This window comes from Nomascus leucogenys, chromosome 3 (assembly GCF_006542625.1).
Source record: "Nomascus leucogenys isolate Asia chromosome 3, Asia_NLE_v1, whole genome shotgun sequence".
Lineage (NCBI taxonomy): Eukaryota > Metazoa > Chordata > Mammalia > Primates > Hylobatidae > Nomascus > Nomascus leucogenys.
The window spans coordinates 14038047-14065017 of record NC_044383.1 but is presented as its reverse complement, the minus strand read 5'-3'; the positions used below and the strand labels follow the sequence as shown (position 1 = coordinate 14065017).

At 50.4% G+C, this 26971-nt stretch overlaps 1 protein-coding gene across 3 annotated transcripts in view; it reads right to left on the bottom strand.

The window, feature by feature from the left end:
• Positions 1-7832: 7832 nt before the first annotated feature.
• Positions 7833-26971, bottom strand: part of RGS10 (regulator of G protein signaling 10) — a 42895-nt gene continuing 23756 nt past the window's right edge. For all 3 annotated transcript variants that reach the window (XM_003255026.4, XM_003255027.4, XM_030806376.1), the window contains exons 4-5: positions 23774-23917; positions 7833-8221 (exon numbers count right to left, since the gene is read on the bottom strand). In XM_003255026.4, coding sequence (XP_003255074.1) covers positions 8075-8221; positions 23774-23917 — 291 coding nt within the window. In that variant the 3' untranslated portion in view covers positions 7833-8074. The remainder of the gene's footprint in view (positions 8222-23773; positions 23918-26971) is intronic.

The following is a 26971-nucleotide window of genomic DNA, read 5'->3' as shown; positions in this document are numbered from 1 at the left end:
AAGTCTATCAGGCAGACATCTGTTACTCTTCGCGATCTGTATGCCATAACAGTTTAAAAAACAGAGTTTAAATGCTTAAAGAAGAAGAAAACAGTTTGCCTGTGTTGCAAAGCAGCATATAAACGGTGCGGAATTAGCACAAGGGAAACATTTATCTTTCCTAGATAATCTCAAAGCAGGACTTTTTTTGGATTGTATACAATTATGTTTATTGGCATGGAAAGATGCTCATGATATATCACTAAAGGAAAAAAAAAACCACAAAGAAACAACAAACAAAACTGGTTGCGAACACAAACCAGGCTTTTTAAAGAAGCATTGACTCTGCCTCCCTGGCTGGGGCCAGGGCCCTCTGTGTAGCCCATAGAGGAAAGGGTAGAATGGGCCGAGACTGGCTGGGTAGTAGCCTTCTTCCTGGGAGAACAGAGACAGAGTCACATTTTCCAGCAGGAATGACCAAAGATTTGCCTGAGCTGGATACACCCAGCCTGGTGTAGTGATGGATGGTGGGCTCTGGGGATCCAAAAGACCTGGGTACCAGTCCTAGCCCCACTATGAGTCGTGGTGACCTAGCGCAGGTTCAGTGCTGCTGAAACTCACTTCTCCACTGACACAGCGGAAGTCACATCTCCTGCACACAGGGAGGTGCTCATGAAAGGGTGGGCTTCTCTCCCTCCAATCTGCGTTGTTTTTTTTTATCTTTTTTTTTTTTTTTTTTTTTTTTGAGATGGAGTCTCACTGTGTCACCCAGGCTGGAGTGCAGTAGCACAATCTTGGCTCACTGCAATCTCTGCCTCCCAGGTTCAAGCAATTCTCCTGCCTCAGCCTCCCGAGTAGCTGGGATTACAGACATCCACCACCACACCCAGCTAATTTTTGTATTTTTAGTAGAGACGGGGTTTCACCATGTTGACCAGGCTGGTCTAGAACTCCTGACCTCAAGTGATCTGCCCCTCTCAGTTTCCTAAAGTGCTGGGATTACAGGAATGAGCCACTGCCCCTGGCATCCAATCTGTGTTTTTATGACAATGACATGGATTGGCCATGACCAATGGGCAGCCCTGGGGTGGCAGGCTGTGAATGAGGTCAACCAAAATTTCGGATCCTGACCCATGTGGTATTAATTTGCTCACTCCAGGAACATTTCTGGAGTGCCTGCTTGTGGCTACCCTGGGCCAGGCACCAGGCTGGCTGCTGGGAGAACAGGAAAGAGACCTGGTCCCTGTCCTTGCGGGGAGAGGCAGCAAACTGCTAACAGTCAGACAGCTGAGTACCTGGGCTCTGAAGGGGCTGGGCAGGAGCACGAGGGGGAAGGGGCTGCCTCGAGGGGTTCAGTCCCCTCCTCAGGAGCTAACACACAGCCTGAGACCTGAAGGATGAGAAGGAGCCGGCCACACCAGGGTCAGGAAGAAGCCACTCTGCGCATTGGCCGTGGCCCACGCAAAGGCTGCGGGAAGCAACATCCTGCCTTGCTCCCGGTCGGCTTCACGCCTGCGAGGCTGGGAAGGGCCAGCCGTGGAGGATGGAGGGTGAGGTGGGGCTGAGCTACATCTCCCGGGCCTTAGTTATGATCTGACTTTTGATGTTGAGAACAAGAAAAAGGCATAAAAGGGGTTTAAGCAGAGTGAGCAGCATGGCCAGGTTTGTTCTTTTAAAAAACTGGATACTAGGCCGGACGCAATGGCTCACACCTGTAATCCCAGCACTCTAGGAGGCCAAGGCTGGAGGATCACTTAGGGTGAGGAGTCCAAGACCAGCCTGGGCAGCATAGGGAGACCCCATCTATAAAAAAATATATATATATATACACACACACACACACACACCACACACACCACACACACACACACACACACACACGCACACATATATAACAAATTAGCCAGGTGTGGTGGTGTGTGCCTATAGCACCAGCTACTCAGGCGGCTGAGGTGGGAGGATCACTGGAGCCCAGGGGTTTGAGTCTGCAGTGAGCTATGATCACACCACTGCCCTCCAGCCTGGGCAACAGAGTGAGACCGTATCTCTTAAAAAAAAAATAGGATACTAGATGAAGAGAGGAGCAGGGGTGCGGCGTGAGGAGGACAGACCAGCTAGGAGGAGGAGCCTCCGGGCAAGAGATGAGGTGGCCTGATCAGGGCCTGTGGCCATGGAGATGGGAGGCATGGACACGGTGAAGCTATATTTTGGAGAAGAATCTAGAGGACCTTCTGATGATCAGATGTCGAAGTGCAGGACAGAGGAGACTCTCAGGCCACTTCTAGCTACCCCTATCCAGTGGCCTTGTGGGAATCAGGAGAAGGGCTTCTCTAAACAAGCATGCAGCACAGGGCACCCATGCAAGACCCTCACTCTGAGACCCTCACTTGCAAGTGCAAAGTTGCTCAAGCCCCTGATCCTCACTCAGTGACTTAGGCAACTTTGGACTTGCAAAGCTTGTAGGGTCTGTGGCAATCCAAGGGGAGCCCTGGGCTCTGCCCAAGGTTTAGGGACCATTTCAACACAGTGATTCCACCCCTGGCTCCAGCTGTGCGTGAAGTTTCTTCCCTCCTGCCTGGGCACCAGATTTTTTACAGTACTCACTGCATTGGACGCAACTAACCTTGTGAAGAAAAGAGTTTTTAAAACCCTGGAAGCTAATGTTACAAGACCATTTAGCACACAAATAAATGCAAGTTCTAGAACATCTGCAGCCAAAATGAAAGTAAATAATGACAGAATGTGAGTCATGAGTAGTTTGCAAAGCTTGTAAACAAAGCATCCTCCCAAATTCAGAGCCATGGCCTGAGAGTTGGGTACCAATTAATCAGCCCTTAACTCTATCACACACAAAAGGACACGTGTCCTCATTAGCAAGCCATGAGGGGAACTTAGCTAACTGACCGTCACTTTACTCTCTGGAGTTCACTTCAAACTGAAATAAAAAGCGTATCCCCTGAAGAACAGAGCACTCATGCTCACATTGTTTGAAAGAATCACTTCACTGCCAGTGTCAACATGAAGCTTAACATCCTGATATTTATGGGAAATGCAAAACAACCCCGCTCGTGAACTGAAGGGATGAGCCCAACCAGCCAGGCATGTCCCATCGGTCCCTCTCCCAGGGGCTGGTCACTTTCTTTCTGATGGCAGTTGTTGGTGCAGACCTCATGTCCTCTCCTAGCCTATTGCTCTCCAAGGGCAGGGTTAATGCCTCATTCTTTCATCCCCCTACATTCCTGTGTCTAGTATTTGGCCTGGATGTAGTAGGTGCACATTAAATATCTGTTGTGTGAGTGGATGAGCATCTTTCCCAAAAGGCCAATGTTCACCCCAGCCCTGGACTTCCCGCGGGCCCTGTCCAGGCAAAGGATGGACCAAAAAGGGAGCTGGGTAGGAGACAGAAGGTTTGGCTCCTGTCGCAGACTCTGCCACTCACAAGCATGTGCTCATGTGAACCACGTCATCCGTTTTGGTGTCCCCATCTCTAAAACAGGAGGAATAGCTGTCCCCCCACTTTTTAAGGGTTTGCGATGACACAATGGGAAAGAAGCACTTGGAAAGGGGTTCCACAAGTGTGGTGTAGTTCCCCTCACACCTCAGAGGGGAGTTCTGCAATTGAGAAGGCTGGGCAGTGCGGGACCACGGTTAGACACGGTGTGCAACTTACTCTCAGAAAGCCAGCAGGTAAGCAGAGTGGATTTGGAGGTATAATGAATGACTGCAAAGTCACAGAAGACAAGGCCACCCAGGCTGTGCTCTCTGCACATGGGAACTAGAAATCAGAGTACAAAATATGGAGCCAGCAGATGACACAAATATGGGAGTGGCCTGCTGTAAGGCAATAGGGAATGTTGGAGCCTGCAGCCAACTAGAGATTACAATCATGCTCTGCCTCAGGCATTTGCAAAAAGATTTAAAACTTACACCCCATGAAGCAGCAAAACGCATCTATGGCCTGCTGGCTGGGAGTCTGAGACCCCTGCAGATGGCTTTATCAAGCATGTCTTTTTCTTCAGATGGAGTCTTGCTCTGTGGCCCAGGCTGAGTGCAGTGTCACAATCTCAGCTCACTGCAACCTCTGCCTCCCAGGTTCCAGTGATTCTCCTGCCTGAGGCTCCCTAGTAGCTGGGATTACAGGTGTGCGCCACCACACTGGCTAATTTTTTATTTTTAATAGAGACAGAGTTTCACCACGTTGGCCAGGCTGGTCTCAAACTCCTGACTTTAAGTGATCCGCCCGCCCCAACCTCCCAGAGTGCTGGGATTACAGGCGTGAGCCACCATGCCGGGCCTCTAGCATGTCTTTTTATTCCAATGCTCACTTAGGGCCTTGCTGACACTGGAGAGACTGCCCCTCCCAGGCAGGGCCCCCTAATTCCTAGAGATAGTAAACAACTGGAGTGTGCCTTTAATATGCAAAGCAACCAATCCAGAGCATGTAACCCAGATGCCTCCTTGATCAGGCTCTCACACTGGGGGCCATGACCCATCTGCTCTAAGCACCTCAGGGGCTGGCCAGACAACTAGGGACAGTCCCTATACCCCAGAGCCTGCTGAAATGACTCAAACCAGCCCATCCGAAGCCTGTTTACCCTGCTTGCCTTTTCCAAAGAAACCACAGTAAAGGCTCTTGCCCACGTTTTCCCCCTGGGCTGCCTCCTGACCCTGGTGCCTCCCCCACGTGGCCCTGCATGATTATCGCATGCCGCCTCGGCTTAGGAACTGTGAGTAACAAATTGTCTGTCGAGTGGCAGTTGTCTCCTGACCCGTTGGCCTCATTAGGCCTGAATAGTAAGAAAACCTGTATTTTCATACATCTGTAAACCCCGCTGGAGCACAGATCATCATTGCTGCTTTATTTCCCCCCATGAATCTCGGCACCTAGCACAGTCTCTGGCACATTGAAGATGAAATTTCTTTCTTTTTTAAAGACAGAGTTTTGCTCTGTTGCCCAGGCTGGAGAGCAGCTCACTGCAACATTTGCCTCCCAGATTCAAGCGATTCTCCTGCCTCTACCTCCTGAGTAGCTGAATTACTGGCATGCTCCGTCGTGCCTGGCTAATATTTGTATTTTTAGTAGAGACAGAGTTTCACCATGTTGGCCAGGCTGGTCTCAAGCTTCTGACTTCAGGTGATCCACCTGCCTCAGCCTCCCGAAGCGCTGGGATTACAGGTGTGAGCTGCCACACCAAGCCGAAGATACAATTTCAACACTAATCGATGAATGGATGGGCATAGGGACGAAAGCAAAGGGCTGGGTAGAAGCATCTGTTTGGCTATGTGGATCCCTACACGTCAGCCTCACATTTGCAATTGCTTCAGGACACTAAATTCTGCATATGCCTCATTTCTGCGACTGGCATGGACATAGGCAATCGGGCAGGAGCAAGCCAGAGGGAGTGGCGTAAGTTCACGCTAGTAGGAGTAAGTGGTGATTAAACTCTGAGGCTCACCACCCTGCTGGCATTCAGCTTTTCAGGCAGCTCCTAAGTGGGGGAGGGCGGAAGGCTTTTCTTTTAATGTCCGATCTTCTGGCTAACTCTGGCTATTTGCTTTATTCAAACTCTTAGAAAGAGATGGTCATCTCAAAGTGTCTCCGCACCCATTGATAAAAGGGGAAAAGCCAGAGAGCAGCCTTCTAGCCCACCTTCAGTCTCTGGGACCTGCCCACAACAGGCTCTTCCAAAGGGAGTCAATCAGGTCGCCCTGAAGCCTCCCTACGTCTGCGGTGGTGCAGTGGGCTCTCCTCGCATCCCTGAATAACCGAACTGCATCCAGTTAATAAACTGAAAGCTGAGCTAGAGAACCTGTGTTGTTTTTCATCTTTACTCTTTAAAATGCATCAATCTAGCCAGGCGCGGTGGCTTATACCTGTAATCCTAGCACTTTGGAAGGCTGAGGGGGCAGATCACTTGAAGTCAGGAGTTCGAGACCAGCCTGGCCAACATGGTGAAAACCTGACTCTATTAAAAATGCAAAAATTAGCTGGGCATGATAGCGGGTGCCTGTAATTCCAGCTACTTGGGAGGCTGAGGCACACGAATCGCTTGAACCTGGGAGGCGGAGGTTGCAGTGACCTGAGATCATGCCACTGCACTCCAGCCTGGGAGACAGAGTGAGACTCCATCTCAAAAAATAAAAAATAGGCCTGGTGCAGTGGCTCATGCCTGTAATCCCAGAACTTTGGGAGGCCGAGGCAGGAGGATCACGAGGTCAGGAATTCGAGACCAGCCTGACCAACATGGTCAAACCCCGTCTCTACTAAAAATACAAAAATTAGCCAGGCGTGGTGGTGCGTGCCTGTAATCCCAGCTACTCAAGAGGCTGAGGCAGAATAATCGCTTTAACCCATGAGGCGGAGGTTGCAGTGAGCCAAGATCATGCCACTGCACTCCAGCCTGGGCGACAGAGCAAGACTCTGTCTCAAAAATAAATAATAAACGCATCAATCTGCTCTGCTTGACAATGAACTGCATTTCTCTGATCATGGGCCCCTTGGGTGTCATTCTCAGCATCACCGTCTCCTTCCTAGGTTCTGGAAATAGGCAGAGAGAAGACAGGCGCAGAGTAGGCCTGTCTGGGAAGTACCTGAGGAGGGTGGAGAAGCCTATGTTTGCTGTTTCTGATGAATGTCGTTGGGTTATTTAGTGCTTAGCAGTGAACGGCTCCCTGAAGACCATCCCTTTCCCAGGCCCTGGATGGAAAGGCAGGAAACATTTGACCACAGTATCTAGACAGTGAGGCTAGGGAATCCGGGGGCCTGCCCAGGAGCTCATGTGGGGGACAGCCATCAGTAGGGTAACTGCGACCCAGACTAGAACCAAATTAGGGCTTGTAATAGGCATTATCCCAGTCTAATTATTAAGCTCACCCCCTCTTCTCTCCCAAAAGTGTCCTAGTTTGATTGATAAATTACACAGCCACCTTCAACATTAAGGAATTTTGCAAACAGGAAAGTCTGAGTTGGGAGGCTCACACGCAACAGAAGCTGGTCACTTTGTACAAATAGAAAGGGCTTAGCAAACATCCTGGAAAAGGCCTGGTGGCAGCACCCAACCCCCTACAAATAGCAGGAACAATTCACCGAAGGGAACTGAGCCTGACCTTGGCCCTGGTGGGCTCTGCTCTAAAAGTGGAGTTCCTGGGCTGGCAGGGACAGCCTGGCCCAAGCGTGCCCCATTCACAGCCTCCCCACCCAAGAAGGGCAGGCTTAAAGGCAGCATTTCTTTTCCCTGTTGAAGTCTCAAGCCAGAGTTAGCAAGTTCAGCAAAGGGCAGGAGCAGAGAGGAAAGGATTATGATATGTCCCTGATGGGTACAGGAGAAGGGAACAGCCCCACCAACTCCATCCTCAGCACGCACCTGTGCTACAATCCCATTCAACAACACCTTGAGTTGCCATGGGGACCCTGAACAATTTCCCACTTGTGTTTTTTTTTCCTTCCTGGTTGAGATCTTGTTTCTGTCAAGATGAACTATTTATCTGTGTTGCATGAAATGTCATGGGTTGTGGTCAAAACCAGGACCAACCCACGCACAAGAAATAATAACCCTTTGATGACACTCACACACAAGCTTCCCAAGTCTTTAGAGGCTCTCAGTGATTCATTTTCTTTTTCCAGCACTGAACTTGCTCTCGAGAAATATTTAACCCAAAAGGCGACTGGCAGGCAATACCCCCAGTAGCCTGGGTTTGCCGGATCAACTCATGTTTGAGTTAATTTACCAAGCGACCTGTGGACATGCGTCCACTCACCAGAGAGGCAGAGCAAACACAAGGTAAAAGGTAGTGATACGTTTCACCTTGTGGCCTTACATGAGGTTTAATTAAGGTATAAAATGCTCGACGTGTCCAGTGTTGAAGGAATCTCTGTTTTGTGAACTAAAACTTCCAAGTTATTACTATTCTTTTTTTATGTTAGCTTAGCCATCATGCAAAATTTACTGGTGAAGCAGTTAATAAAACACACATCCCATTGAAGGGCTTTGTACATTTCAGTCCTTACAAATAACAAAGCAATGATAAACCCCGCACGGTCCTGAGAGGAAATTCCGTTGCTTCTTAAAGCTGCCAGTCCCGGCATTTTGGGGGCTCATGTGTTATAAATTCTGGAAGCTCTTTTAGCTGCAGTTTGAGCATCAGGCGAATCTTCTTCCTCTTCCTCGGTTCGCTTGTGTTTTAAAAACAAGTCAGACTTTAAGAAGCGGCTGTAGCTGTCGTACTTCATGAGATTAAAGATCTAAGGAGGAAAAGAAAAAAGAGTCTGAAGGCTGAGGCTAATCCAGGCCATAAATCATCCCATCAGATATGTATTAGATACCTACCATGTGCCAAAGAATACTAATACTTGCAAAGAACACACTAAGAAAGCTCAAATAAGTCATCTGCTAGACAAGGCAGATTTCCTGGAGATTTTTGGTCATTATGCAATAATCTCAATGGAATATATAGAGAGTCACATGAACAAATATGCCTTTATTTTCCATGGAAATATGGATTCACACAGCACTGATTCAGACCCTTGTACCAAGAAGTCCTTCAAGACTCTCCACTTTATTTGTCTAGATAAGACAAGGATGTATTTCTCCAAGAACTTGAGACAGCCGAATAGAAACCATTTCTGTAGAGACAGTGGTGTTAAAAAGACCACTGACATATCATATGATGCCAGTATTGTCAAGACTCCCAGTAAGTCTGGCATCCGAGATCTCAAACAAACCTATTATTGTGCCAAGAGTCAAAATGAGGCATGTTCACTGCAGGGCAGGGCAGTAAAACTACAATCTTAGCAAGGGAACAGGTCTCAAATAAAGAATAGAGCAGCCAGCTGCAGAATGCCAACATCTGTGCCATCAGACAGGCTGGGGAGCACATCCCTAGAATGAAACAACTCTAAGGTATGTCGGGTGAGCGAAGAGGACACCCAACAGAGCTGAAGTGCCCCAGATTAGATGGCTACCCCCGCCGGCATGGCAGGTGCTCAGAGGGCTGTCCCCAGGCACAGTAGCTTCCTCTGGCCGCCACTGAACCTCTTTTCTGGGCCACGGTCCTTGTGACCAGCATTCATTTTCCCCCACTGCTACCCAATCCTGTGCCATCTGCCCTCCTCTCTTGCCCCAGGAAAGGGGCAGAGAAAGAGAAGCACAAAGCCTTTTCCAGCTGTCAAGGGCTATGATCTCTTTCCCACCCCTCATTTCTCTCTCTCTCAGACCTTTCCACTTAACTTGCAGTACACTCTGCAACTAAAAATCCACACGGTTCACCCTGGTACACGGAACAACCAAGTGGAAAGTTCCAGAGATGTCTAGAATGTCGCTGACTGCCAGGCGGGGTTGTCAAGTGGATGGTAAAACCCTGACATCTTTTAAGGCTGCCCTCTCCCAACACACATACACTATTTTGTAAAGTAAACATCTGAGGGTGCTGGGGGCGGTGGCTCACACCTGTAATCCCAGCACTTTGGGAGGTGGAGGCGGGTGGATCACTTGAGGTCAGGAGTTCAAGACCAGCCTGGCCAACATGGTGAAACCCCGTCTCTACTAAAAATACAAAAATTAGCCGAGTGTGGTGGTGCACACCTGTAGCCCAGCTATTCGGAAGGCTGAGGCAGAAGAAACACTTGAACCCGGGAGGCAGAGGCTGCAGTGAGCTGAGATCACACCACTGCACTCCAGCCTGGGCAACAGAGTGAGACTCTGTCTCAAAAAAAAAAAGAGATAAAACAAAAATAAAAAATAAAACAAATAAACATCTGAGGGACTCAAAGGACTCAGGACATCTGCTTGGAGGATGGGAGGTGCTTCAGGAGGGAACTGGAACCCTCAAAGTTTACACCCTCATCTTCCCAAGATGGCTTCAACCACAGCAGAACCGCCTGAGTCACTGTGCTATAAACAGAGTCCACAACCCAGAGAAAGACCTGGGACTTTAGGTTTTCTTTAAACTGTTAAACTAGCGCCTGCCCATCCCCTGGTGCCCTTCTAGTCTTGCCCGAGTCCTCCAGCTGCTCAGCAAGACCCTGCCACCTTAAGCCCCTGTCCTGTGCCACACTAGAGCAGTCGTCTATCTAGTAGCCATCCTGTAATTCCAGGTGTGATTGTAATTTGCTGAGGTTTACAGAAAAAAAAATTTTTTTTTAATCCCAGAAAATACAAAAATCATAGGCAGAGCTGAGGTGGGGTATGAGAAATGCCATTGCTCCTTCCTGGCCTCCCACCGACGTGCTAAGCAAGCGTCACCATCTGCCTTATTCAGCCCTTCCAGGCACAAGAGTCCCCAAGGGAAACTTTTAGATGCTCACCTAGTTCAATGTCTGCAATGAATGCTCAAATGTGACTAATGAAACCAGCTGCACAAGGATCCCACCTGGCACCCAGCCTCAGTCCTGTACCCACTCCCACCCCAGGTCCACGCAGATGGGACCCACCACTCTGAGCAGGATGCGGTGCGACCCAAGCGTCTCGTGTGAAGTCTCTGCGTGTGGGAGAGGAACATCCTGTTTGCCTGTAGTGGCTCTGAGGCTCAGACTTCAAAGTAGAGAAGAAAAAAGGCCAGTGCTGGGGGCACCCAGGGCAGAGGAGGAGGGGGAGGGAAGGAGGCTGCTTCGGCTGGGAGGAAGTTCAGGGGCTGCACCGGGCTGGCAGGACTCGACCCCGAGATCCCGAGATCCCAAGGCTGCCAGCAAGCCTGAGGGGAGGGGGCTGCAAACTATTTATTGAGAGCATAAGGGCCACTCCCTACTTGGGCAGGTGTGAAATGCCCCACGAGTGCAGAAGTCCTTCAGGCAGAGGTTTTCTCCTCTGAGAGCCCTTGCCCATCTCCGGTGCTGCTGCAGTGACTGGGAGGCAGCTGTGGCTGTTGGACCCAGACAAGCTGGAGAAAGGAGAGGATGTCGCCCCCAAAGCCCTCGTGCGCCTGGGCCGTGGGAAGCCTGATTGCTCTACGTGGGGTGCACGGGCAGACTTCTGACTGCTACCGGCCAAGGACCCGCTGGCCCTGGCTCAGGAGCACACAGCAACAGGGTGCTCGACGGGGCTCAGCAAAGGTGACTTAGAGGATGGAGAATGCAACTAAGGCTGGGCACGGTGGCTCATGCCTGAAACCCCAGCACTTTGGGAGGCTGAGGCAGGCGGATAGCAAAATCCTGTCTCTACTAAAAATATAAAAATTAGCGGGGCTTGGTGGCACCCACCTGTAGTCCCAGCTACTAAGGAGGCTGAGGTGGGAGGATCACCTAAGCCTGGGGAGGTTGAGGCTGCACTGAGCTAGGATCACGCCACTGCACTCCATCCTGTCTCAAAAAAAAGAAAAGAGAATGCACCTAAAACTTTTCCAAGAAAGCGGCCAGAGATCGTGTGCCCAGCTACTGGCCAGAGCCTCATCTATCATAGGGAAAAGAGCTGTGACTGGGGTCCAGTAAATGTTTACTAGTGCCTGAACAGAAACCGTGTGCTGTGCAGCAGCAGAGGCTGGGAAAATGAACCTGGCTAGTACCAACGCGGCTGCAGTGCCCTCCAACCCTGTGCTGGGCAGCGTGTGGGCATTCTTTCATTCAGTTCTTCCTCCAGCGCTCTGAAGACCCTGACTTGACAGAGGAAGAAAAGAGGGGCTGGCCGGGTGCGGTGGCTCACGCTTGTAATCCCAGCACTTTGGGAGGCCGAGGCGGGCAAATCACGAGGTCAGGAGATCGAGACCACGGTGAAACCCCGTCTCTACTAAAAATACAAAAAATTAGCCGGGCGTGGTGGCGGGTGCCTGTAGTCCCAGCTACTCGGAGAGGCTGAGGCAGGAGAATGGCGTGAACCCGGGAGGCGGAGCTTGCAGTGAGCCGAGATTGCGCCACCACACTCCAGCCTGGGCGACAGAGCGAGACTCCGTCTCAAAAAAAAAAAAAAAAAAAAAAAAAAAAAAAAAAAAAGAAAAGAGGGGCTTAGGGGTTCCTCACAGTTCTGGAGGCTAGAAGTCCAACGTCAAGATGCCATCAGGGTTGGTTTCTCCTGAGGCCACTCTCCTTGGCTCGTAGACCACACCTTCTCCCTGCGTCTTCACAGGGTCTCCCAGGTGCAGGTGTGTCCTTACCTCCTCTTCTTACAAGGACACTAGTCAGATTGGATTACAGCCCACCTCAATGTCCTCGTTTAATGTTAATTACCCCTTTAAAGCCCTATCTCCAAATAAAGTCACATTCTGGGGATTAGGACTTCAAGGTATGGATTAGGGAGGGGAGCACAGTTCAGCCCATAACAGTGAGCAAAAGAGAAGGGTGGGAGGCCAGCCCTGGCGGGCTCCAGAGCCCCCACTCCCAACCATGAGGCCGTCTGCCACTCGCATGGCAGGACAATAAAAACAAGGGCTGCAAAGAGAGTAACATGGAAAACTGCCCGTGAATGTTAAATGACTGATACTAAATTTTAAAAACACACCCTATCTAAAAACAATGATCCCAAATACGTTCTTTTTTGTTGTTGTTGTTGTTTGTTTTTTTGAGATGGAGTCCCACTCTGTCACCCAGGCTGGAGTGCAGTGGCATGATCTTGGCTCACTGCAACCTCCGCCTCCTGGGTTCAAGCAATTCTCCTGCTTCTGCCTCCTGAGTAGCTGTGATTACAGGCGTGCGCCACCACACCCAGCTAAGTAGAGATGGGGTTTAACGACATTGACCAGGCTGATCTCAAACTCCTGACCTCAGGTGATCCACCCTCCTAGGCCTCCCAAAGTGCTGGGATTACAGGCGTAAGCCACAGCGCCAGGCTCCAGAGACATTCTTTAAGAGTGTATCCATGTGTCTAAGTGAGAAACAAATGTCCCTAAAGGTCAGTAGTAGGGTGAATGGTGCTCCCCCAAACTTACATACACCTGGAATCTCAGAATGGACCTCATTTGAAAAGAGGGTTGTATAAGGGTCTCAAAATGAAATCATACTGCATTTAGGGTAGGCCCTAAATCCAAGGACTGTGTGTCCTTATCAGAAGAGGAGGGGATACACAGAGAGACACACTGAAGGAAGAAGGTGTGTGAAGGCAGAGGCAGACATCAGTGATGCAGCCACGCGCCAAGGAGCGCTAAGGAGTGCTGGCAGCCACCAGCAGTCTGTAAGCTGAAGGGGCAAGGAAGCACCCCCGACACCCCCCACCGCCACCGCCCACCGGAGTCTTGTGGAGAACAGGGCCCTGCCAACATCTTGATGTCAGATTTCAATCCATTTCTGCTGAGCGAACACATTTCTGCTGTTCGAAGCCACTTGGCTTGGGGTCATTGCTTATGACAGTCCGAGGAGGCTCATCCAGTTGGCTTATTGATTTCACCTCACCCCTGCTCAAACACAGAAAATGAGATGGGCCTAGGGGTCCCAGACAGTTCCAAAAAGCAGGGCTCCCTGAGGGGGAGACATGACCTCACCATGGTTGGACTGTGATGGGCACCTGAACAACACGGTCAGACTCCTTAAGTGTCCACAAGGAAGAGAAAGAAGAAAATGGAGCCATCTGGGCTAAGCAGGAGGCTGCAGGTGAGTGGAAAACACAGGAACAGAGCTGAGGCCGCCATCCGTCCAAAGAACGGCTGCTGGTGAAGCAGAAAACTCAAGTTGGCGGCTGAGCTGCATTCTGTATCTTTTTTTTTTTTTTTTTTTTTTGGCCAAGACAGCTGCGGCTTAGCAAGGTTTGGGGTTTTGGCAGCCCCACATCTGCGAGCTGCACGCCTGGACTGTAAACTGTTTAGCATCGTTGCCTTGGGATCCAGTCCTACAGGCTGCTGGAAGTGAGACTCAGACAAAAATGAGGAGGGAGGCTTCCTGCAGATGTGCAACTCTGCACAACCGTCCCGCAGAACAAGGTCTTTATATCACCAAGCCACCTCCTCTCCAGATCCCAGACATTGCCATGGCTGAGCAGGATTTGCCTTCCTGAAAGAAAAATATCCATGCAGTGCCCCAACTTCAGACTGTTCAAAATGTGCCGCTCCAGGAAAGGACGTCCCCCTGACACATACTCATCTGTGCAGAGACGAGGAGCTCAACCAGCCTTGAAGGCCCCTCTATGAACATTGCGTCACTGTCTCCATTCATTGCGTTTCAAGCCTAATAAATATTTTAACACGTCTCAGAAGACAAGTACAGGAGACCTAAACAAAACATGCATCCTCTCTTCTCTTCAAAACCCTCTGCCATGTTATTTTAATCCGGCACAGGAAGAAAAAATCATTCCTTAAGGAATGACAGTTTAATTAGCGGGATATCATATTTGCTTTAAGAACTCGGTTTCATTTTTACACGAAAATCGCTGAAAGAAGGTGCAAGCACCGCCATCTCTGAATTGCGGCTCTAGAATGCATCCTCTCTTCACATACATGGACTACAGACGTGCTTTTGTACCCATGCAAGGAGACAGAAAGGGGAAAGAAAGGAAGCTCCTGTCCCTCCAGCCCTCAGAAGTGGCTGGGCATTGACGAGGCTGTCGGGGCAAGGTGCAAACAGGGATGTGCCCACCCCCTAAAGTAAAGACCACCTCCTTTTCAAGTGGGAACGGACTGCACCCAGGAGGAGGTCTGAGGGCAGCTGGCAGAGAGCAGATGAGCAGACGAAGCAGCTTAAGTCAGCCCTTGCCCCAGAGCGCCAGGATGGGCCACACAGAAGGCTCTGTCGCCTTGCACGGCTCTCCAGCTTCACAGACAGACCAGCCAGAGATGGACAGTGTGCCATGGGTGGGACTGGAACTCCAGAAGGAGTCTGGACACCAACAGGATCAGAGAGACCTCGCTTGGATGAAATCCCCTCCCAAGCTCACGGGTTCACGCGTGTGGTCACATGTGTGGAGTGGATTGTCCACTTTTTTCTACTGTCCATACGATTCAAATTCCAGGCCCAAATGACATGACTCACTTTCTGCTGGGGGTGAAGGCATTTTAATTTTGCCTTTTGCCATCAGAAGGGAAGTTGAATGCTCCTCTGAGTGCCACTCTCCCCTCCTCTTCCCCCAAATACTTTTTTTTTTTTTTTTTTTTTTTTTTTTTGAGACGGAGTCTCACTCTGTCGCCAGGCTGGAGTGCAGTGGCACGATCTCGGCTCACTGCAACCTCCGAGTCCCTGATTCAAGCAACTCTCCTGCCTCAGCCTCCCAAGTAGCTGGAATTACAGGCACGTGCCACCAGGCCCAGCTAATTTTTGTATTTTTAGTAGAGACGGGGTTTCACCATGTTAGCCAGGATGGTCTCAATCTCTTGACGTTGTCATCCTCCCGCCTCAGCCACCCAAAGTGCTGGGATTACAGGCGTGAGCCACCATGCCCAGGACCAAATACCTTTTTAAAGTTGCAAGAAACATCTCAAAGTATCTCAAATACTGCCCTTCCCACCCTGACCCTCATGAGGCAGATGGCTACGGTGTACGCAGACAGCCAACCTCCCTTCCATTTGAACAAAAAACCACACCTGCCCTTTCTAGCGGAGCATGCTGGAAAATACCCATTTCTTCCCTGCGTTTGATCTTTTGGAGCAAATGTCACCTGGCACCCATAAGACTGACACATCCTAAGTCCTTGGCTCTGGCCACCACCACAGCCTCTGCCACCACCCAGGAGAGAGGACCATGGTCATGCAGGGGCACCCAGGCCAAGGTCCTGTTTGGAGAAATAATGGGGCAGGGGAGAGAATGGGCCCCCAAATGACCACCACAGGCCGGACAGCCCCTCTCTCACCCTCCCAGGCCCTCAATAGCTGGCCCACCCCTCTTACTTACGTTGAAAAAGGAAGCATTTCTCACCTCTTACGTTCTGGGGAAACTCAAAGAAACTGCATTGCTAAAAAGGGACCCCATTCATGGCTCCTTTCTCTGTCAAGGATGTGGCTGGGAGCACTGGCATCTCACCCAAGGCTTTTCCTTTTTTTTTTTTTTTTTAGACAGAGTCTCACTCTGTCTCCCAGGCTGAAGTGCTATGGCATGATCCCAGCTTACTGCAACCTCTCTGTTCCAGGTTCAATTGATTCTCCTTCCCCAGACTCCCAAGTAGCTGGGATTACAGGCACATGCAACCATGCCCGGCTAATTTTTGTATTTTTAGTAGAGACGGGGTTTCACCACGTTGGCCAGGCTGGTCTCAAACTCCTGACCTCAGGTGATCCGCCCACCTCAGCCTCCCAAAGTGCTGGTTTTCCATTTTTTTTTTGTAAGCACCAGAGGCTAAGGACTTCTTTTTGAGTGGAGAAGGCCACCTCATCTCTGCTTTTCCAGGCTAGAGTTTAGCACCAGACCCAAAGCCTGGGGAAGGCATCCTAGCAGATGCAAAATCTGCTTATGTATTTATTTATTTTGAGACGGAATTTCGCTCTTGTCACCTAGGCTGGAGTGCAATGGCATGATCTCGGCTCACTGCAACCTCCGCCTCCCGGGTTCAAGCGATTTTCCTGCCTCAGCCTCCTGAGTAGCTGAGAATACAGGCATGTGCCACCATGTCCGGCTAATTTTTTTTGTATTATTCGTAGAGACGAGGTTTTGCCATGTTGGCCAGGCTAGTCTCGAACTCCTGACCTCAGCTGATCCACCTGCCTCGGCCTCCCAAAGTGCTGGGATTATAGGAGAGCCACTGCGCCCGGCCGGCCCAAAATCTGCTTTTAAATGTAGGCATGTGGACCCCTGATATTCATGGAAGAAGAATGAGCACCCCACAACCCCAAACCCATGCCCTTCTCTTCCATGGACTGAGAAAGCCACGAAGCTGCCATGTGCAATGATCTGGACCTTTCTATCTTCATCACGCTCATGGCTGTTCCAGACCATGCTGTGCTGTAGATAGAACTTAAACCAAAGGCTTCTGAGCAAGAAAGGTGTGTAAACTGGGGTTAAGAAATGTGCCAGAGGAGAATTTTGTTTTAAATCTTTCATATGGAACAACTTTAAGTCACTGAGCAGACTTCAATGTGTTCCATTCTTCAGTGTTTGAGTAGAGCCTGAAAGGACCAATGATGTCATCGATTTCCTGCTAGGAAGAGAGAAGGAGGGGCAGGACTGGAGGATCTTAATTTTTCACTTCATACCCTCCTGGATACATGAATTTCCTTTTCTTTATCTTAACAATGAGCATGTACTAATTTAACAACTTAAGATAATTTTGGGCCAGACACCGTGGCTCACGAGCCTGTAATCATAGCAGCACTTTAGGAAGTCAAGGCTGGAGGATTGCTTGAGCCCAGGAGTTCAAGACCCACCTGGGCAACACAGTAAGACCCCATCCCTAGAAAAATATATTTTAAAAATTAGCTGAGCATGGTGGCACACGCCTATAGTCCCAGCTACTCGGCAGTCTGAGGTAAGAGGATGGCTCGAGCCTGGAAGGTCAAGGCTACAGTGAGCCATGATGGTGCCACTGTATTCCAGCCTCGATGACAGAGGGAGACCCAGTATAAAAAAAAATTAAAATAGGTAGGGCGCAGTGGTTCATGCCTGTAATCCCAGCACTTTGGGAGGCTGAGGTGGACAGATCACTTGAGGTCAGGAGTTCATAAATACCTTATTATTATAATCCCCACTTCACAAATGAGAAAAGCCAGGCACGGAGAGGGAGCAAGTCTTGCCCACAATCTCACAGTAACTAAATTCTAAAGTGAAAGAAGCCTGGGCGCAGTGGCTTATGCCTCCAATCCCAACACTTTGGGAGGCCAAGATGGGAGGATCACTTGAGGCCAGGAGTTTGAGACCAGCCTGGGCAACATAGTGAGACCCCATCTTTACAACAAATTTTTTTAAAAAATAGCTGAGCATGGTGACACTTGCCTGTAGTATCAGCTACTTGGGAGGCTGAGGTGGGAGGACTGCTTGAGCCCAGGAGGTCAAGGCTACAGTGAGCCAAGATCACACCACTGTACTCCAGCCTGGGTGACAGAGTGAGACCCTGCCTCAAAAAAATAAATAAATAAAGTCGAAGAAGTTGGGGTAGGGGCAGCAGGGGGAGTCAGATCTAAGGAAATAAGGTTGTGGTGATCAGAGAGTGACTTTTTAACACCAGGGCATTGAATGCTCATAGACTGCTTTGCAGCGCAACTCAGAGAGGAAGCAGAGTATTTGCCCAAAGCCCCATGTTACAGATGAGGACTCAGAAGCCACAGTAAGAAACAGAACCCTCCTGGGGTCAGACAGAGGCAGGGCTGGACTAGAATCCCCCACTTCCGCCTCTGGTGCTCAGGGCCAAGCTCATGCACTGTGATAACGGTGATGAATTTGGCATCTCTATATCCAGGGAGTGATGGGCAGGGGGAGAGAGGGAAGGAGGGAGAGGGGAGGGGCAGAGGTCAGGCCACTCCCACCTACCATACAAATGGTGAGCCACCGTCAGGAGGTCAGGGTTTCACGGCTGACTTTCTAATAACGGAGCTGGCTCTGCACCGAGCCATCCGCCTTCTTTTGCCCAACTGGTGCGGGATGGGCACAGCCCTGAACTAGGGACCTGAGCCAAGGGGCTCAGGCTTTAAGAGGTCCAAGCCTTACCAGCCCAACCAGCACATTCTATAAACAGCCACTGTTCACATCCCTGCAATTAAACTGTCTACCACAGCCTCGGGGCCTGACCCAGCCAGTCCCTCCCAACTGAACTTTCACCACCCCCTCATTTGCTACATTCTGACAACGCTGACTCCCTAACGCACCTGCTGCCCCTGGCTCGGGGTCTTCGCGCTCGCCTCTCCTTGGAAGGTCCTGGCTCCCAGGTCCTCTCATCCAGATCCCGCTTGCCATTCAGGTCCCAGTCACCTCTCCAGGGAGCCCTCCTTGAGCACGGACCCTAGCAGGCCCCTCCCAGTCCCTCTCAGCTCATCCCCTGTTGCATTTCCTTCTTAGCATTGCTCTTTCTCTGCCCTCCTTCAGGGGGTGGATGCTGATTTCCCTGTCGTACACACAGTTCCTAGCACAGTCCCTGGTATAGAGTAGGGCCTCAATTCATAATTGCAGCATAAAGGAATGAATAAAACAACAAATCCACAAACCAGCAGACCAACCAGGACTGAATCAAATTTCCTAGGAATAGATGTTTTTGTTTGTTTGTTTGTTTTTTGAGATCGAGTCTTGCTCTGTCGCCCGCCCAGGCTACAGTTCAGTGGTGCGATCTCGGCTCACTGCAACCTCTGCCTTCTGAGTTCATGCCATTCTCCTGCCTCAGCCTCCCGAGTAGCTGGGACTAAAGGCGCCCACCACCACACTTGGCTAGTTTTTTGTATTTTTAGTAGAGACGGAGTTTCACCGTGTTAGCCAGGATGGTCTCGATCTCCTGACCTTGTGATCTGCCCACCTCGGCCTCCCAAAGTGCTGGGATTACAGGCATGAGCCACCGCGCCCAGCTGGAATACATGTTTTTAAAGAAGAAAAGACACTGTAAGGAACTGCAATTCGCTGAAGAAACCACCTCTTTGTAAGGTAGCCCCCTTCCTTCCTGCTTCCTCCAACCTAAATTTGTCCAACGGCAGCCTTTGACTCTAGGCTAACGTACTAGGGAAATGCCCACAGCACCACCTTTCACCTCTCCTGGCTTTGCCTCCAAAGGGCTGGGCACACCAAGCTTGCAGAACTGAATTAAATCAGAGAATCATCTCGCCAGTTACATGAATTTCCTAGGTAGCAAAGTTTTAAGCCCCTCAAACTTCTCTTAAGATGCCTTTGGCTGGACACAGTAGTAGCTCACACCTGTAATCTCAGTACTTTGGGAGGCCAAGGTGGGTGGATCACTTGAGGCCAGGAGTTTGAGACCAACCTGGACAACATGGGGAAATGCCATCTCTACTAAAAATACAAAAATTAGCCTAGCCTGGTGGCACATGCCTGTAATCCCAGCTGCTCAGGAGGCTGAGGTAGGAGAATCACTTGAATCCAGGAGACGGAGGCTGCAGTGAGCAGAGATGGCACCATTGTACTCCAGCCTGGGTGACAGAACGGGACTGGCTCCAAAAAAAATGTTTTTGATGAAGTGCTCATTAAAATGAATAATGCATTCTTCACATAATATGCTGACCTCAATTTAACTTCTACTTGATGGCTTGGGGTCACCAGGCTCACTTATCATGTCACTGTCCCATAGCACAGGGATGCCCATGGTGTGGCGTGTGGCAATGGAGGTCCCCACGCCCAGGGGCTCAGGCCTCGGTGCTGTGCTTGTGTCAGTGTCATTTCTGTGTCCTCCCTAGCTGTCAGTGATCACCTCTTGCTGCTCATCACTCCATAGTCTCTACCACAACTTCAAATCTGCTATGAACCGAAAAACCTGTTAGAACTGTGTGCAAACCAAGAATAAACAGGACCTGACTGAAAACTCTTGAAGCTCTCCTTTAAACAGGGTGCATGGGAGTTGGCTCATCTAGCCTGGGGCTCAGGGAAGATTTTCCCGTCCTTCTAGGTTCCAGCTGTGCCCTACAAAGTCAGAGCTGCCCTACTAGAAGCTCAGAGAGCAGCGGAGCCCCACACGCACGTGGTGATGAGGAGCTAAGTCCCGGGGCTGCGGTGCTGAACGCACGGAAAGCGGCTGCTCTGCGGCTCCACCATAAAGCTCAGCAGTGCTCAGCAAAGCCAAAGCCGCGGGAGAGGCTTTTGAAAGTTCAGTGAAATCTTGTGGCTCCAAACATGTTCCCCTCAGCTTCAACCTCCTTCACTTAGGAAAACAGAGCTCTCAAGAGAGCTTTTGCAAGAAAAATACCGGGGCGAGTGCTGAGCACGCATTTTGACAGTTACAGCAAAGCCCCGGAGAGACAGAGTTTTCAAAGCAAAACGGAACCCAGGGGCCCTTCACATGGAGACTCACTGTGAAATCGGCTCTGATTCCAAATACCTTGTGTTCACCCAATTATGCCTTAGGAGGAAAGTTCGTGGATCTTTCTCTCTATCCAACCAAAAAAAAAAATTTTTTTTTTTTTTTGAGATGGAGTCTCTCTCTGTCACCCAGGCTGGAGTGCAGTGGCACTATCTCGGCTCAGTGCAGCCTCAGCCTCCCAGGCTCAAGCAATTCTCCTGCCTTAGCCTCCCAAGTAGCTGGGATTACAGGCGCCCACCACCACACCTGGCTAATTTTTGTATTTTTAGCAGAGATGGGGTTTCGCCATCTTGGCCAGGCTGGTCTGGAACTCCTGACCTCAGGTGATCCACCCGCCTTGGCCTCCCAAAGTGCTAGGATTACAGGCGTAAGCGACTGAGCTCAGCCTTCCAATAATAGATTTTTAACAACAGAGTATAACAGTACTTGCTTTACATTCAACAGTTTGGACTGCACATCTGTTTGGTGTGCATAAACACATACATTATTATTACACTTATTAGGCCACATCTGTTAGGGGCATGTGCATATGTGTATTTATAGAAAAAAAGATGGAAAGTCTACAGATCAAATGCTATTTGGTGGTTATCTCCAAGTGTGCAATCATGCAATAAAGAAATGATTTCTTCTTTATATTTTTGTTTTCCAAGTTTCTTTTGTTGAGCATGTGTGATGCTTACAGTTGGATAAAAATTATTTTTAAAAATTTGTCTGAGGCTGGGCATGGCGGCTCTTGCCTGTAATCCCAACACTTTGGGAGGCCAAGGCTGAAGAATCGCCTGAGCTCAGGAGTTCAAGAACAGCCTGGGCAACATAGTGAAAACTCATCTCTACCAAAAAAATACAAAAATTAGCTTGGCACTGTGGCGCACACCTGTGGTCACAGCTACTTGGGAGGCTGAGGTGGGAGGATCACTTGAGCCCGGGAGGCCAAGGCTGCACTGAGCTGTGTTCATGCCACTGTGCTCCAACCTGGGCAACAGAGGGACATCTTATCTCAAAAATAAAATAAAATTAAATAAATAAATAAATAAATAAATAAATAAATAAAATTCTTTGTCATTAAAAAAGAAAAAAAAAAACAATCAGCCTCTGTCCCCTGTGTTTCTTCCTTTCTGTGCTGGCTAGGCCTCCCACTGAATGAGTCTAAGGGGCATGCCTAGTCACAAGGCCCAGCTCCGTTCTGAGCTGTTGGGCAGGCGGGCTGGATCTCTCGGAGCTTGCAGTGCTACCGCATGGAGTCAGAACTCTCCCATTCCCCATCCTACCTTGGCTCCTGCAGTCCTGGGAAGTGGGATGACCTGCATTCACAAAGCCTTTCCAATTCCTCTGCTCCAGGGGCCTCACCAAGCCTTGAGAAACAGCAAGAGGCTGCCCAGGAGCCGGGCAGAGCAACACAGGCCATGAGGGTCACGGGGGGAGCATGGTCTTTGAAGGCAGATGGACGAGAGGGAATCTGGCTTCCAGCACTGTCTGCTCCCTGCATGACTTAATGCTAACAAACCACTAAATCTCCCTGAACCTTGCTTTTCTCATCAGCAAAATGGGAATAATAACACTCATTGGAGATAAAATGAGACAATACACACCAAGTGTGGCATCAGGCTCAAACGGGCAGTCTTAAATGGTAGTTAGGGCTGGGCGTGATGGCTCACGCCTGTAATCCCAGCACTTTGGGAGGCCGAGGCGGGTGGATCACTTGAGGCCAGGAGTTCGGGACTAGCCTAGTCAACATGGTGAAACCCCATCTCTACTAAAAATACAAAAAATTAGCCGGGGGTGGTGGCGGGTGCCTGTAATCCCAGCTGGTAGGGAGGCTGAGGCAGGAGAATCGCTTGAACTCAGGAGGCGGAGATGGCAGTGAGCCGAGATTGAGCCACTGCACTCCAGCCTGGGCAACAGAGTGAGACTTCGTCTCAAAAAAACACCCAAAAAGGCCAGGCGCAGTGGCTCACGCCTGTAATCCCAGTACTTTGGGAGACCGAAGCGGGTGGATCACTTGAGGTCAGGAGTTTGAGACCAGCCTGACCAACATAGTGAAACCCCATCTCTACTAAAAATACAAAAAATTAGCTGGGCATGGTGGCGGGCGCCTGTAATTCCAGCTACTCAGGAGGCTGAGGCATGAGAAGAATCACTTGAACCTGGGAGGCGGAGGTTGCAGTGAACCAAGATCGAGCCACTGCACTCCATCCTGGGAGACAGAGTAAGACTCGGTATAAAAAAAAAAAAAAAAAAAAAGAACAAGAACAAAAACACAAAACCAAAAACGAAATGGTAGTTTGTGTTGTCATTATTGAGAATACCTACAGCACAACCTAGAGCACAGCGCTCAGTACAGGTTCTCAACCCTGGCTGCACTTTAAAGTACCCTAGGGAGCTCTGAAAAGATTCTGAGGTCCAGGGTGGGGTCGATATCCTCATATGGCTACAGTCACAAAGTCACCACTTCCAGGAGGCCCTCCGCAAGTCTCCTTCAATAGCCAAATGTGAATCAGAATTCACATGGAATAGCTGCCCAATGCTAACCTTTTCATTATGACTCAGGGGCTACATGATGAACTATTAACAGCTTACAGTATTAGGCCACGAGAAGTATGTGGAGGTGTCTGGATATCTGCACAGAAACAGCCTGCCACTTTGAGTTCTCCTGCTTGCTTTCTGGAGTTTTCTGTCTATTCTTACCTTCAGCAATTATAGGTTGCTTTCTCAGTACAGGCTCCTCAAATAGCTCCAGCCTGCCCTTTAATCTGGATTGAGAAGGCAGATAAGCCTGCTGGTCTAAACTGTGTGTAGACCAAGAGTAAACAGGTCTGGGGAGACTCCTGTGGGGCAAATCTCGAGCTTAGAATTCCGGTCCCTGCTCTCATGGCCCCTCAGTGTACCTCGGTCCGCCCGGCCAGATGAGATGGTTTCCAGGGAGTCTAACATTGGGTGTTTCACTAAATTCTTCCAGGCCTGGAATTAATGTAGGTTTTCAAATCAAGGTGCAGGCAAGGAAGTCGGGTTACCTGGTCCTGGAGCTTCTGGAACATCAGAGGGTGCGGTTCTTCCAGGATCTTCTCGTTGAGCCGAGACTGCCCCTCCACGTTGACCTGTGATGAGGCCTTGCTGGACAGAAAGGTCATGTAGATCTCCTTTGCCTTTTCCTGCATCTGGAGGAGACAGATGGGTCCTTGTGCTATCTGCACACACAGCCTTCCCGGCCTGAGCCCTGCTCTCCCCACCAGCCAGGCCCACAGGAGCTGCTGTGGCAAGAGAAAGGTACCCCCACAGCGCAGGGGCTCTCAGGCCACTCCAGAGAGAATTTCTGTATGGGAGAGCTTGCACTGCCAAGCCCCTACCCCCACCCCTTCATGCGCCTGCGGCCACTTCTCCTGGAACAAAATTGCTGCATTAACCATTCAGAAGCGATGACAGAAAGAATCCTGGCCTGCAGAGAGCACTCAGTACCATTTACAACCATCCTGTGGCCGGGCACAGTGGCTCATGCCTGTAATCCCAGCACTTTGGAAAGCCAAGGCGGGTGGATCACCTGAGGTCAGGAGTTCGAGACCAGCCTAGCCAACATGGTGAAACCTCATCTCTACTAAAAGACAAAAATTAGCCAGGCATGGTGGTGCACACCTGTAATCCCAGCTACTCAGGAGGCTGAGGCAGGAGAATTGCTTGAACCCAGGAGACAGAGGTTGCAGTGAGCTAAGATTGCACCACTGAACTCTAGCCTGGGTGACAGAGTGAGACTCTGTCTCAAAAAAAAAAAAAAAAAAAAAAAATCAAGTTAAAGTATGCACGCCTATCCCTACCAGTTATCAAGCGCCCACTAGGCTGCAGACACCTGCTTGGAGGGATCCCATTTCCTTAATCCCCTGGACATGCAGCAAAGGGCATTTTCCTGTTAGTGCCACTTTCCCCATGAGGACACAGAGGTCAGGAGAGGTGGCATGGCTTATCTGAGAGCTTCCAGGAGCCTTAGGACTGTTTGGCTCCAAGGCCTCTGAATTCTGCTCAGTTCCACTTCCGCAAGACACATTGGCCCCTCCAGGTTGTGCGGTATGCGGCCTTCCCAGGCAGGGTGCATTTCCTTTTAGCTAACGAGAGACTGAGCACAGGCAGTGGAGAAAACACTCGCTGCCCACCCTCAAGTCCCGAGTGCAGTCCTGCTGGGAAGCAGGAGCCCTGAGTAGGTACCGGCTTCCTGTCTCACCCGAAACTAACCGAGGCTGGCTCAGGAGCAGTCACTGATGGTAAGGAGATGACTTCACAGTAAGAACTGAGTCTTCAGGACAGCGCGCCTCAGGGCGGGGCTGCAGGCGCAGGAGCTCTCTCCTCCAGAGCTTCCCCTGAGGGCTCGATTTTCTTTTAGAGAAAGGAGACTTCCTGTGCTCATACCTCGCCAACAGCAAAAACGGGGCTGTTTCACTGAACGTTAGAGTCTAAAGCATGACCTTACCCTACAGAGCAAGGCAGACAACAAATGCCTCTAAAATGCAGCCACACAGCTATGACGTGTGTGTGTGGGGGGGGTGCCTGGAAAACTGCCTTTCTCTCCAAGAGGCCACCTGGGGCTCCACATGTGCTGTGGAGCTTGGTTTGGGAAATCCCAAGCTCTGCAAACCTTCTGCCCTTAAGGAAACCACCAGAAGGTTTTGATAGCTGGTGCATGAAAGGAAGGAAGAGTAGCCCTTTTTTAGTTCAGGGCACTGGGGACAAAAGATCCTGAGAAGCCGTGGCCTGGCCATGTCCTGTTCTGCGAGAAAGCAAGCCTCACCAGCACTTGCACGGAGATGGCCCAGGTTGGGTGAACACTGAAAGCCATGCTGTCCACCCTGTCTTCAGTCAATAGGAGCAATGAATCGATGCCAGACTCAGTGACACAGGAGTCTCTCCAGACAAGCATGGCTATCTAAGGGACAGGTCTGGGGGTCATCCTCGAGACCCAAGGGGGTGGCACTTAGGAGCTGGCCCTGCTGTCCTCTCCAAGACCCACCAGCTCCATGAAGCCACAGCCTCCCTCCCACCACCCCCATTCCGTCAGGAAGCAACGCTTTTGGAAAACCACTTCCTGTTTTAAAGCCACTTCATGAAAGGAGAATTTCAGCCAGGCAGATGAGCAAACTCCATGCAGAGGTCTAGGGGCAGAAATCACCTTAGACCTCCCCTCCTCCCCTTGAACATTCACACGCACACACACACACACACATGTGCACACACGCACACACATACACACATGAATCCAGGATATCTTGGGTGATTCTGATATAGAGAAGTGCAATGAGTGGTTTGAGTCTTTGAGGTGGGGCAGAAGGGGCCGGGGGAGAGGAAGTAGGTTCCAGTGACTGCAGGTATATAAGCTTTGAGGGTCTCAGCCCTGCCCTCTCCCACCGGCTGTCCCTCCTGAGTCTGTGTGAGAACAGTGTGGGGTTCGAGGCCCTGGCTGACCAGATGCGCACCGTGAGCGGCTGCAGGGCTCAGCTTATCTCGGTGGAGCTAGGAAGTATGACTGAAAAGGGAAACCCTGAGACAGCGACCACAAGCCAGTCACGGGAAGGCCTGGTGTCTAGGCCGAGAACATGAGCAGAAAAGAAGAACCAGTCTCTGGAGCTATTTTGATAGATTTTTCCAGAGCTTTGTTAACCCTATTCTAGCTACTGTCAGGGTAGGAACAGAGCTGGTGGAGTTGATTCTGTGTCTGTGGCCTGGAAGGACAGCCGACTTCTCTTCCACAGCCCTGACACACGTGGCTGGCCACAGCCTGGACCAGAGAGCCCCTTTCTCCCTGGGGAGACCTGAAGTGTCCAGCATCTGAGGCTGTCCTGGCAGGTGCTGGAGAAGGGCCCCACCTGGGCCCATCAACTCGGGGACTGCCCACGAAGCACCTGCACCCCAGTGAGCACCTTCCAGGCACCCCACAAGGCTGGGGGCCTTCTTTGAGGCCTGGCAGTGCCTCAGCTGTGACAGTGCTCAGCCAGACGTCGGCTCTCAAACCCTGCTCCCTGCAGGTGCATGATCAGGAGAAGCAAATTCACTTTCCTATCAGCCCCAGAAGTGCACATCTATGCAGACGAACAGCAAAGTCACTCGGAGCCCAAAGCTCAGAAGAGTGCTGCTTCCCACACTGGCCCCTCCCTCCCCAATCGGCATGCTTGAACCTTCCCACCAGGAAAATAAAAGATCCCCCTTGACCCCACAGCTCTCTATGTGGGGGT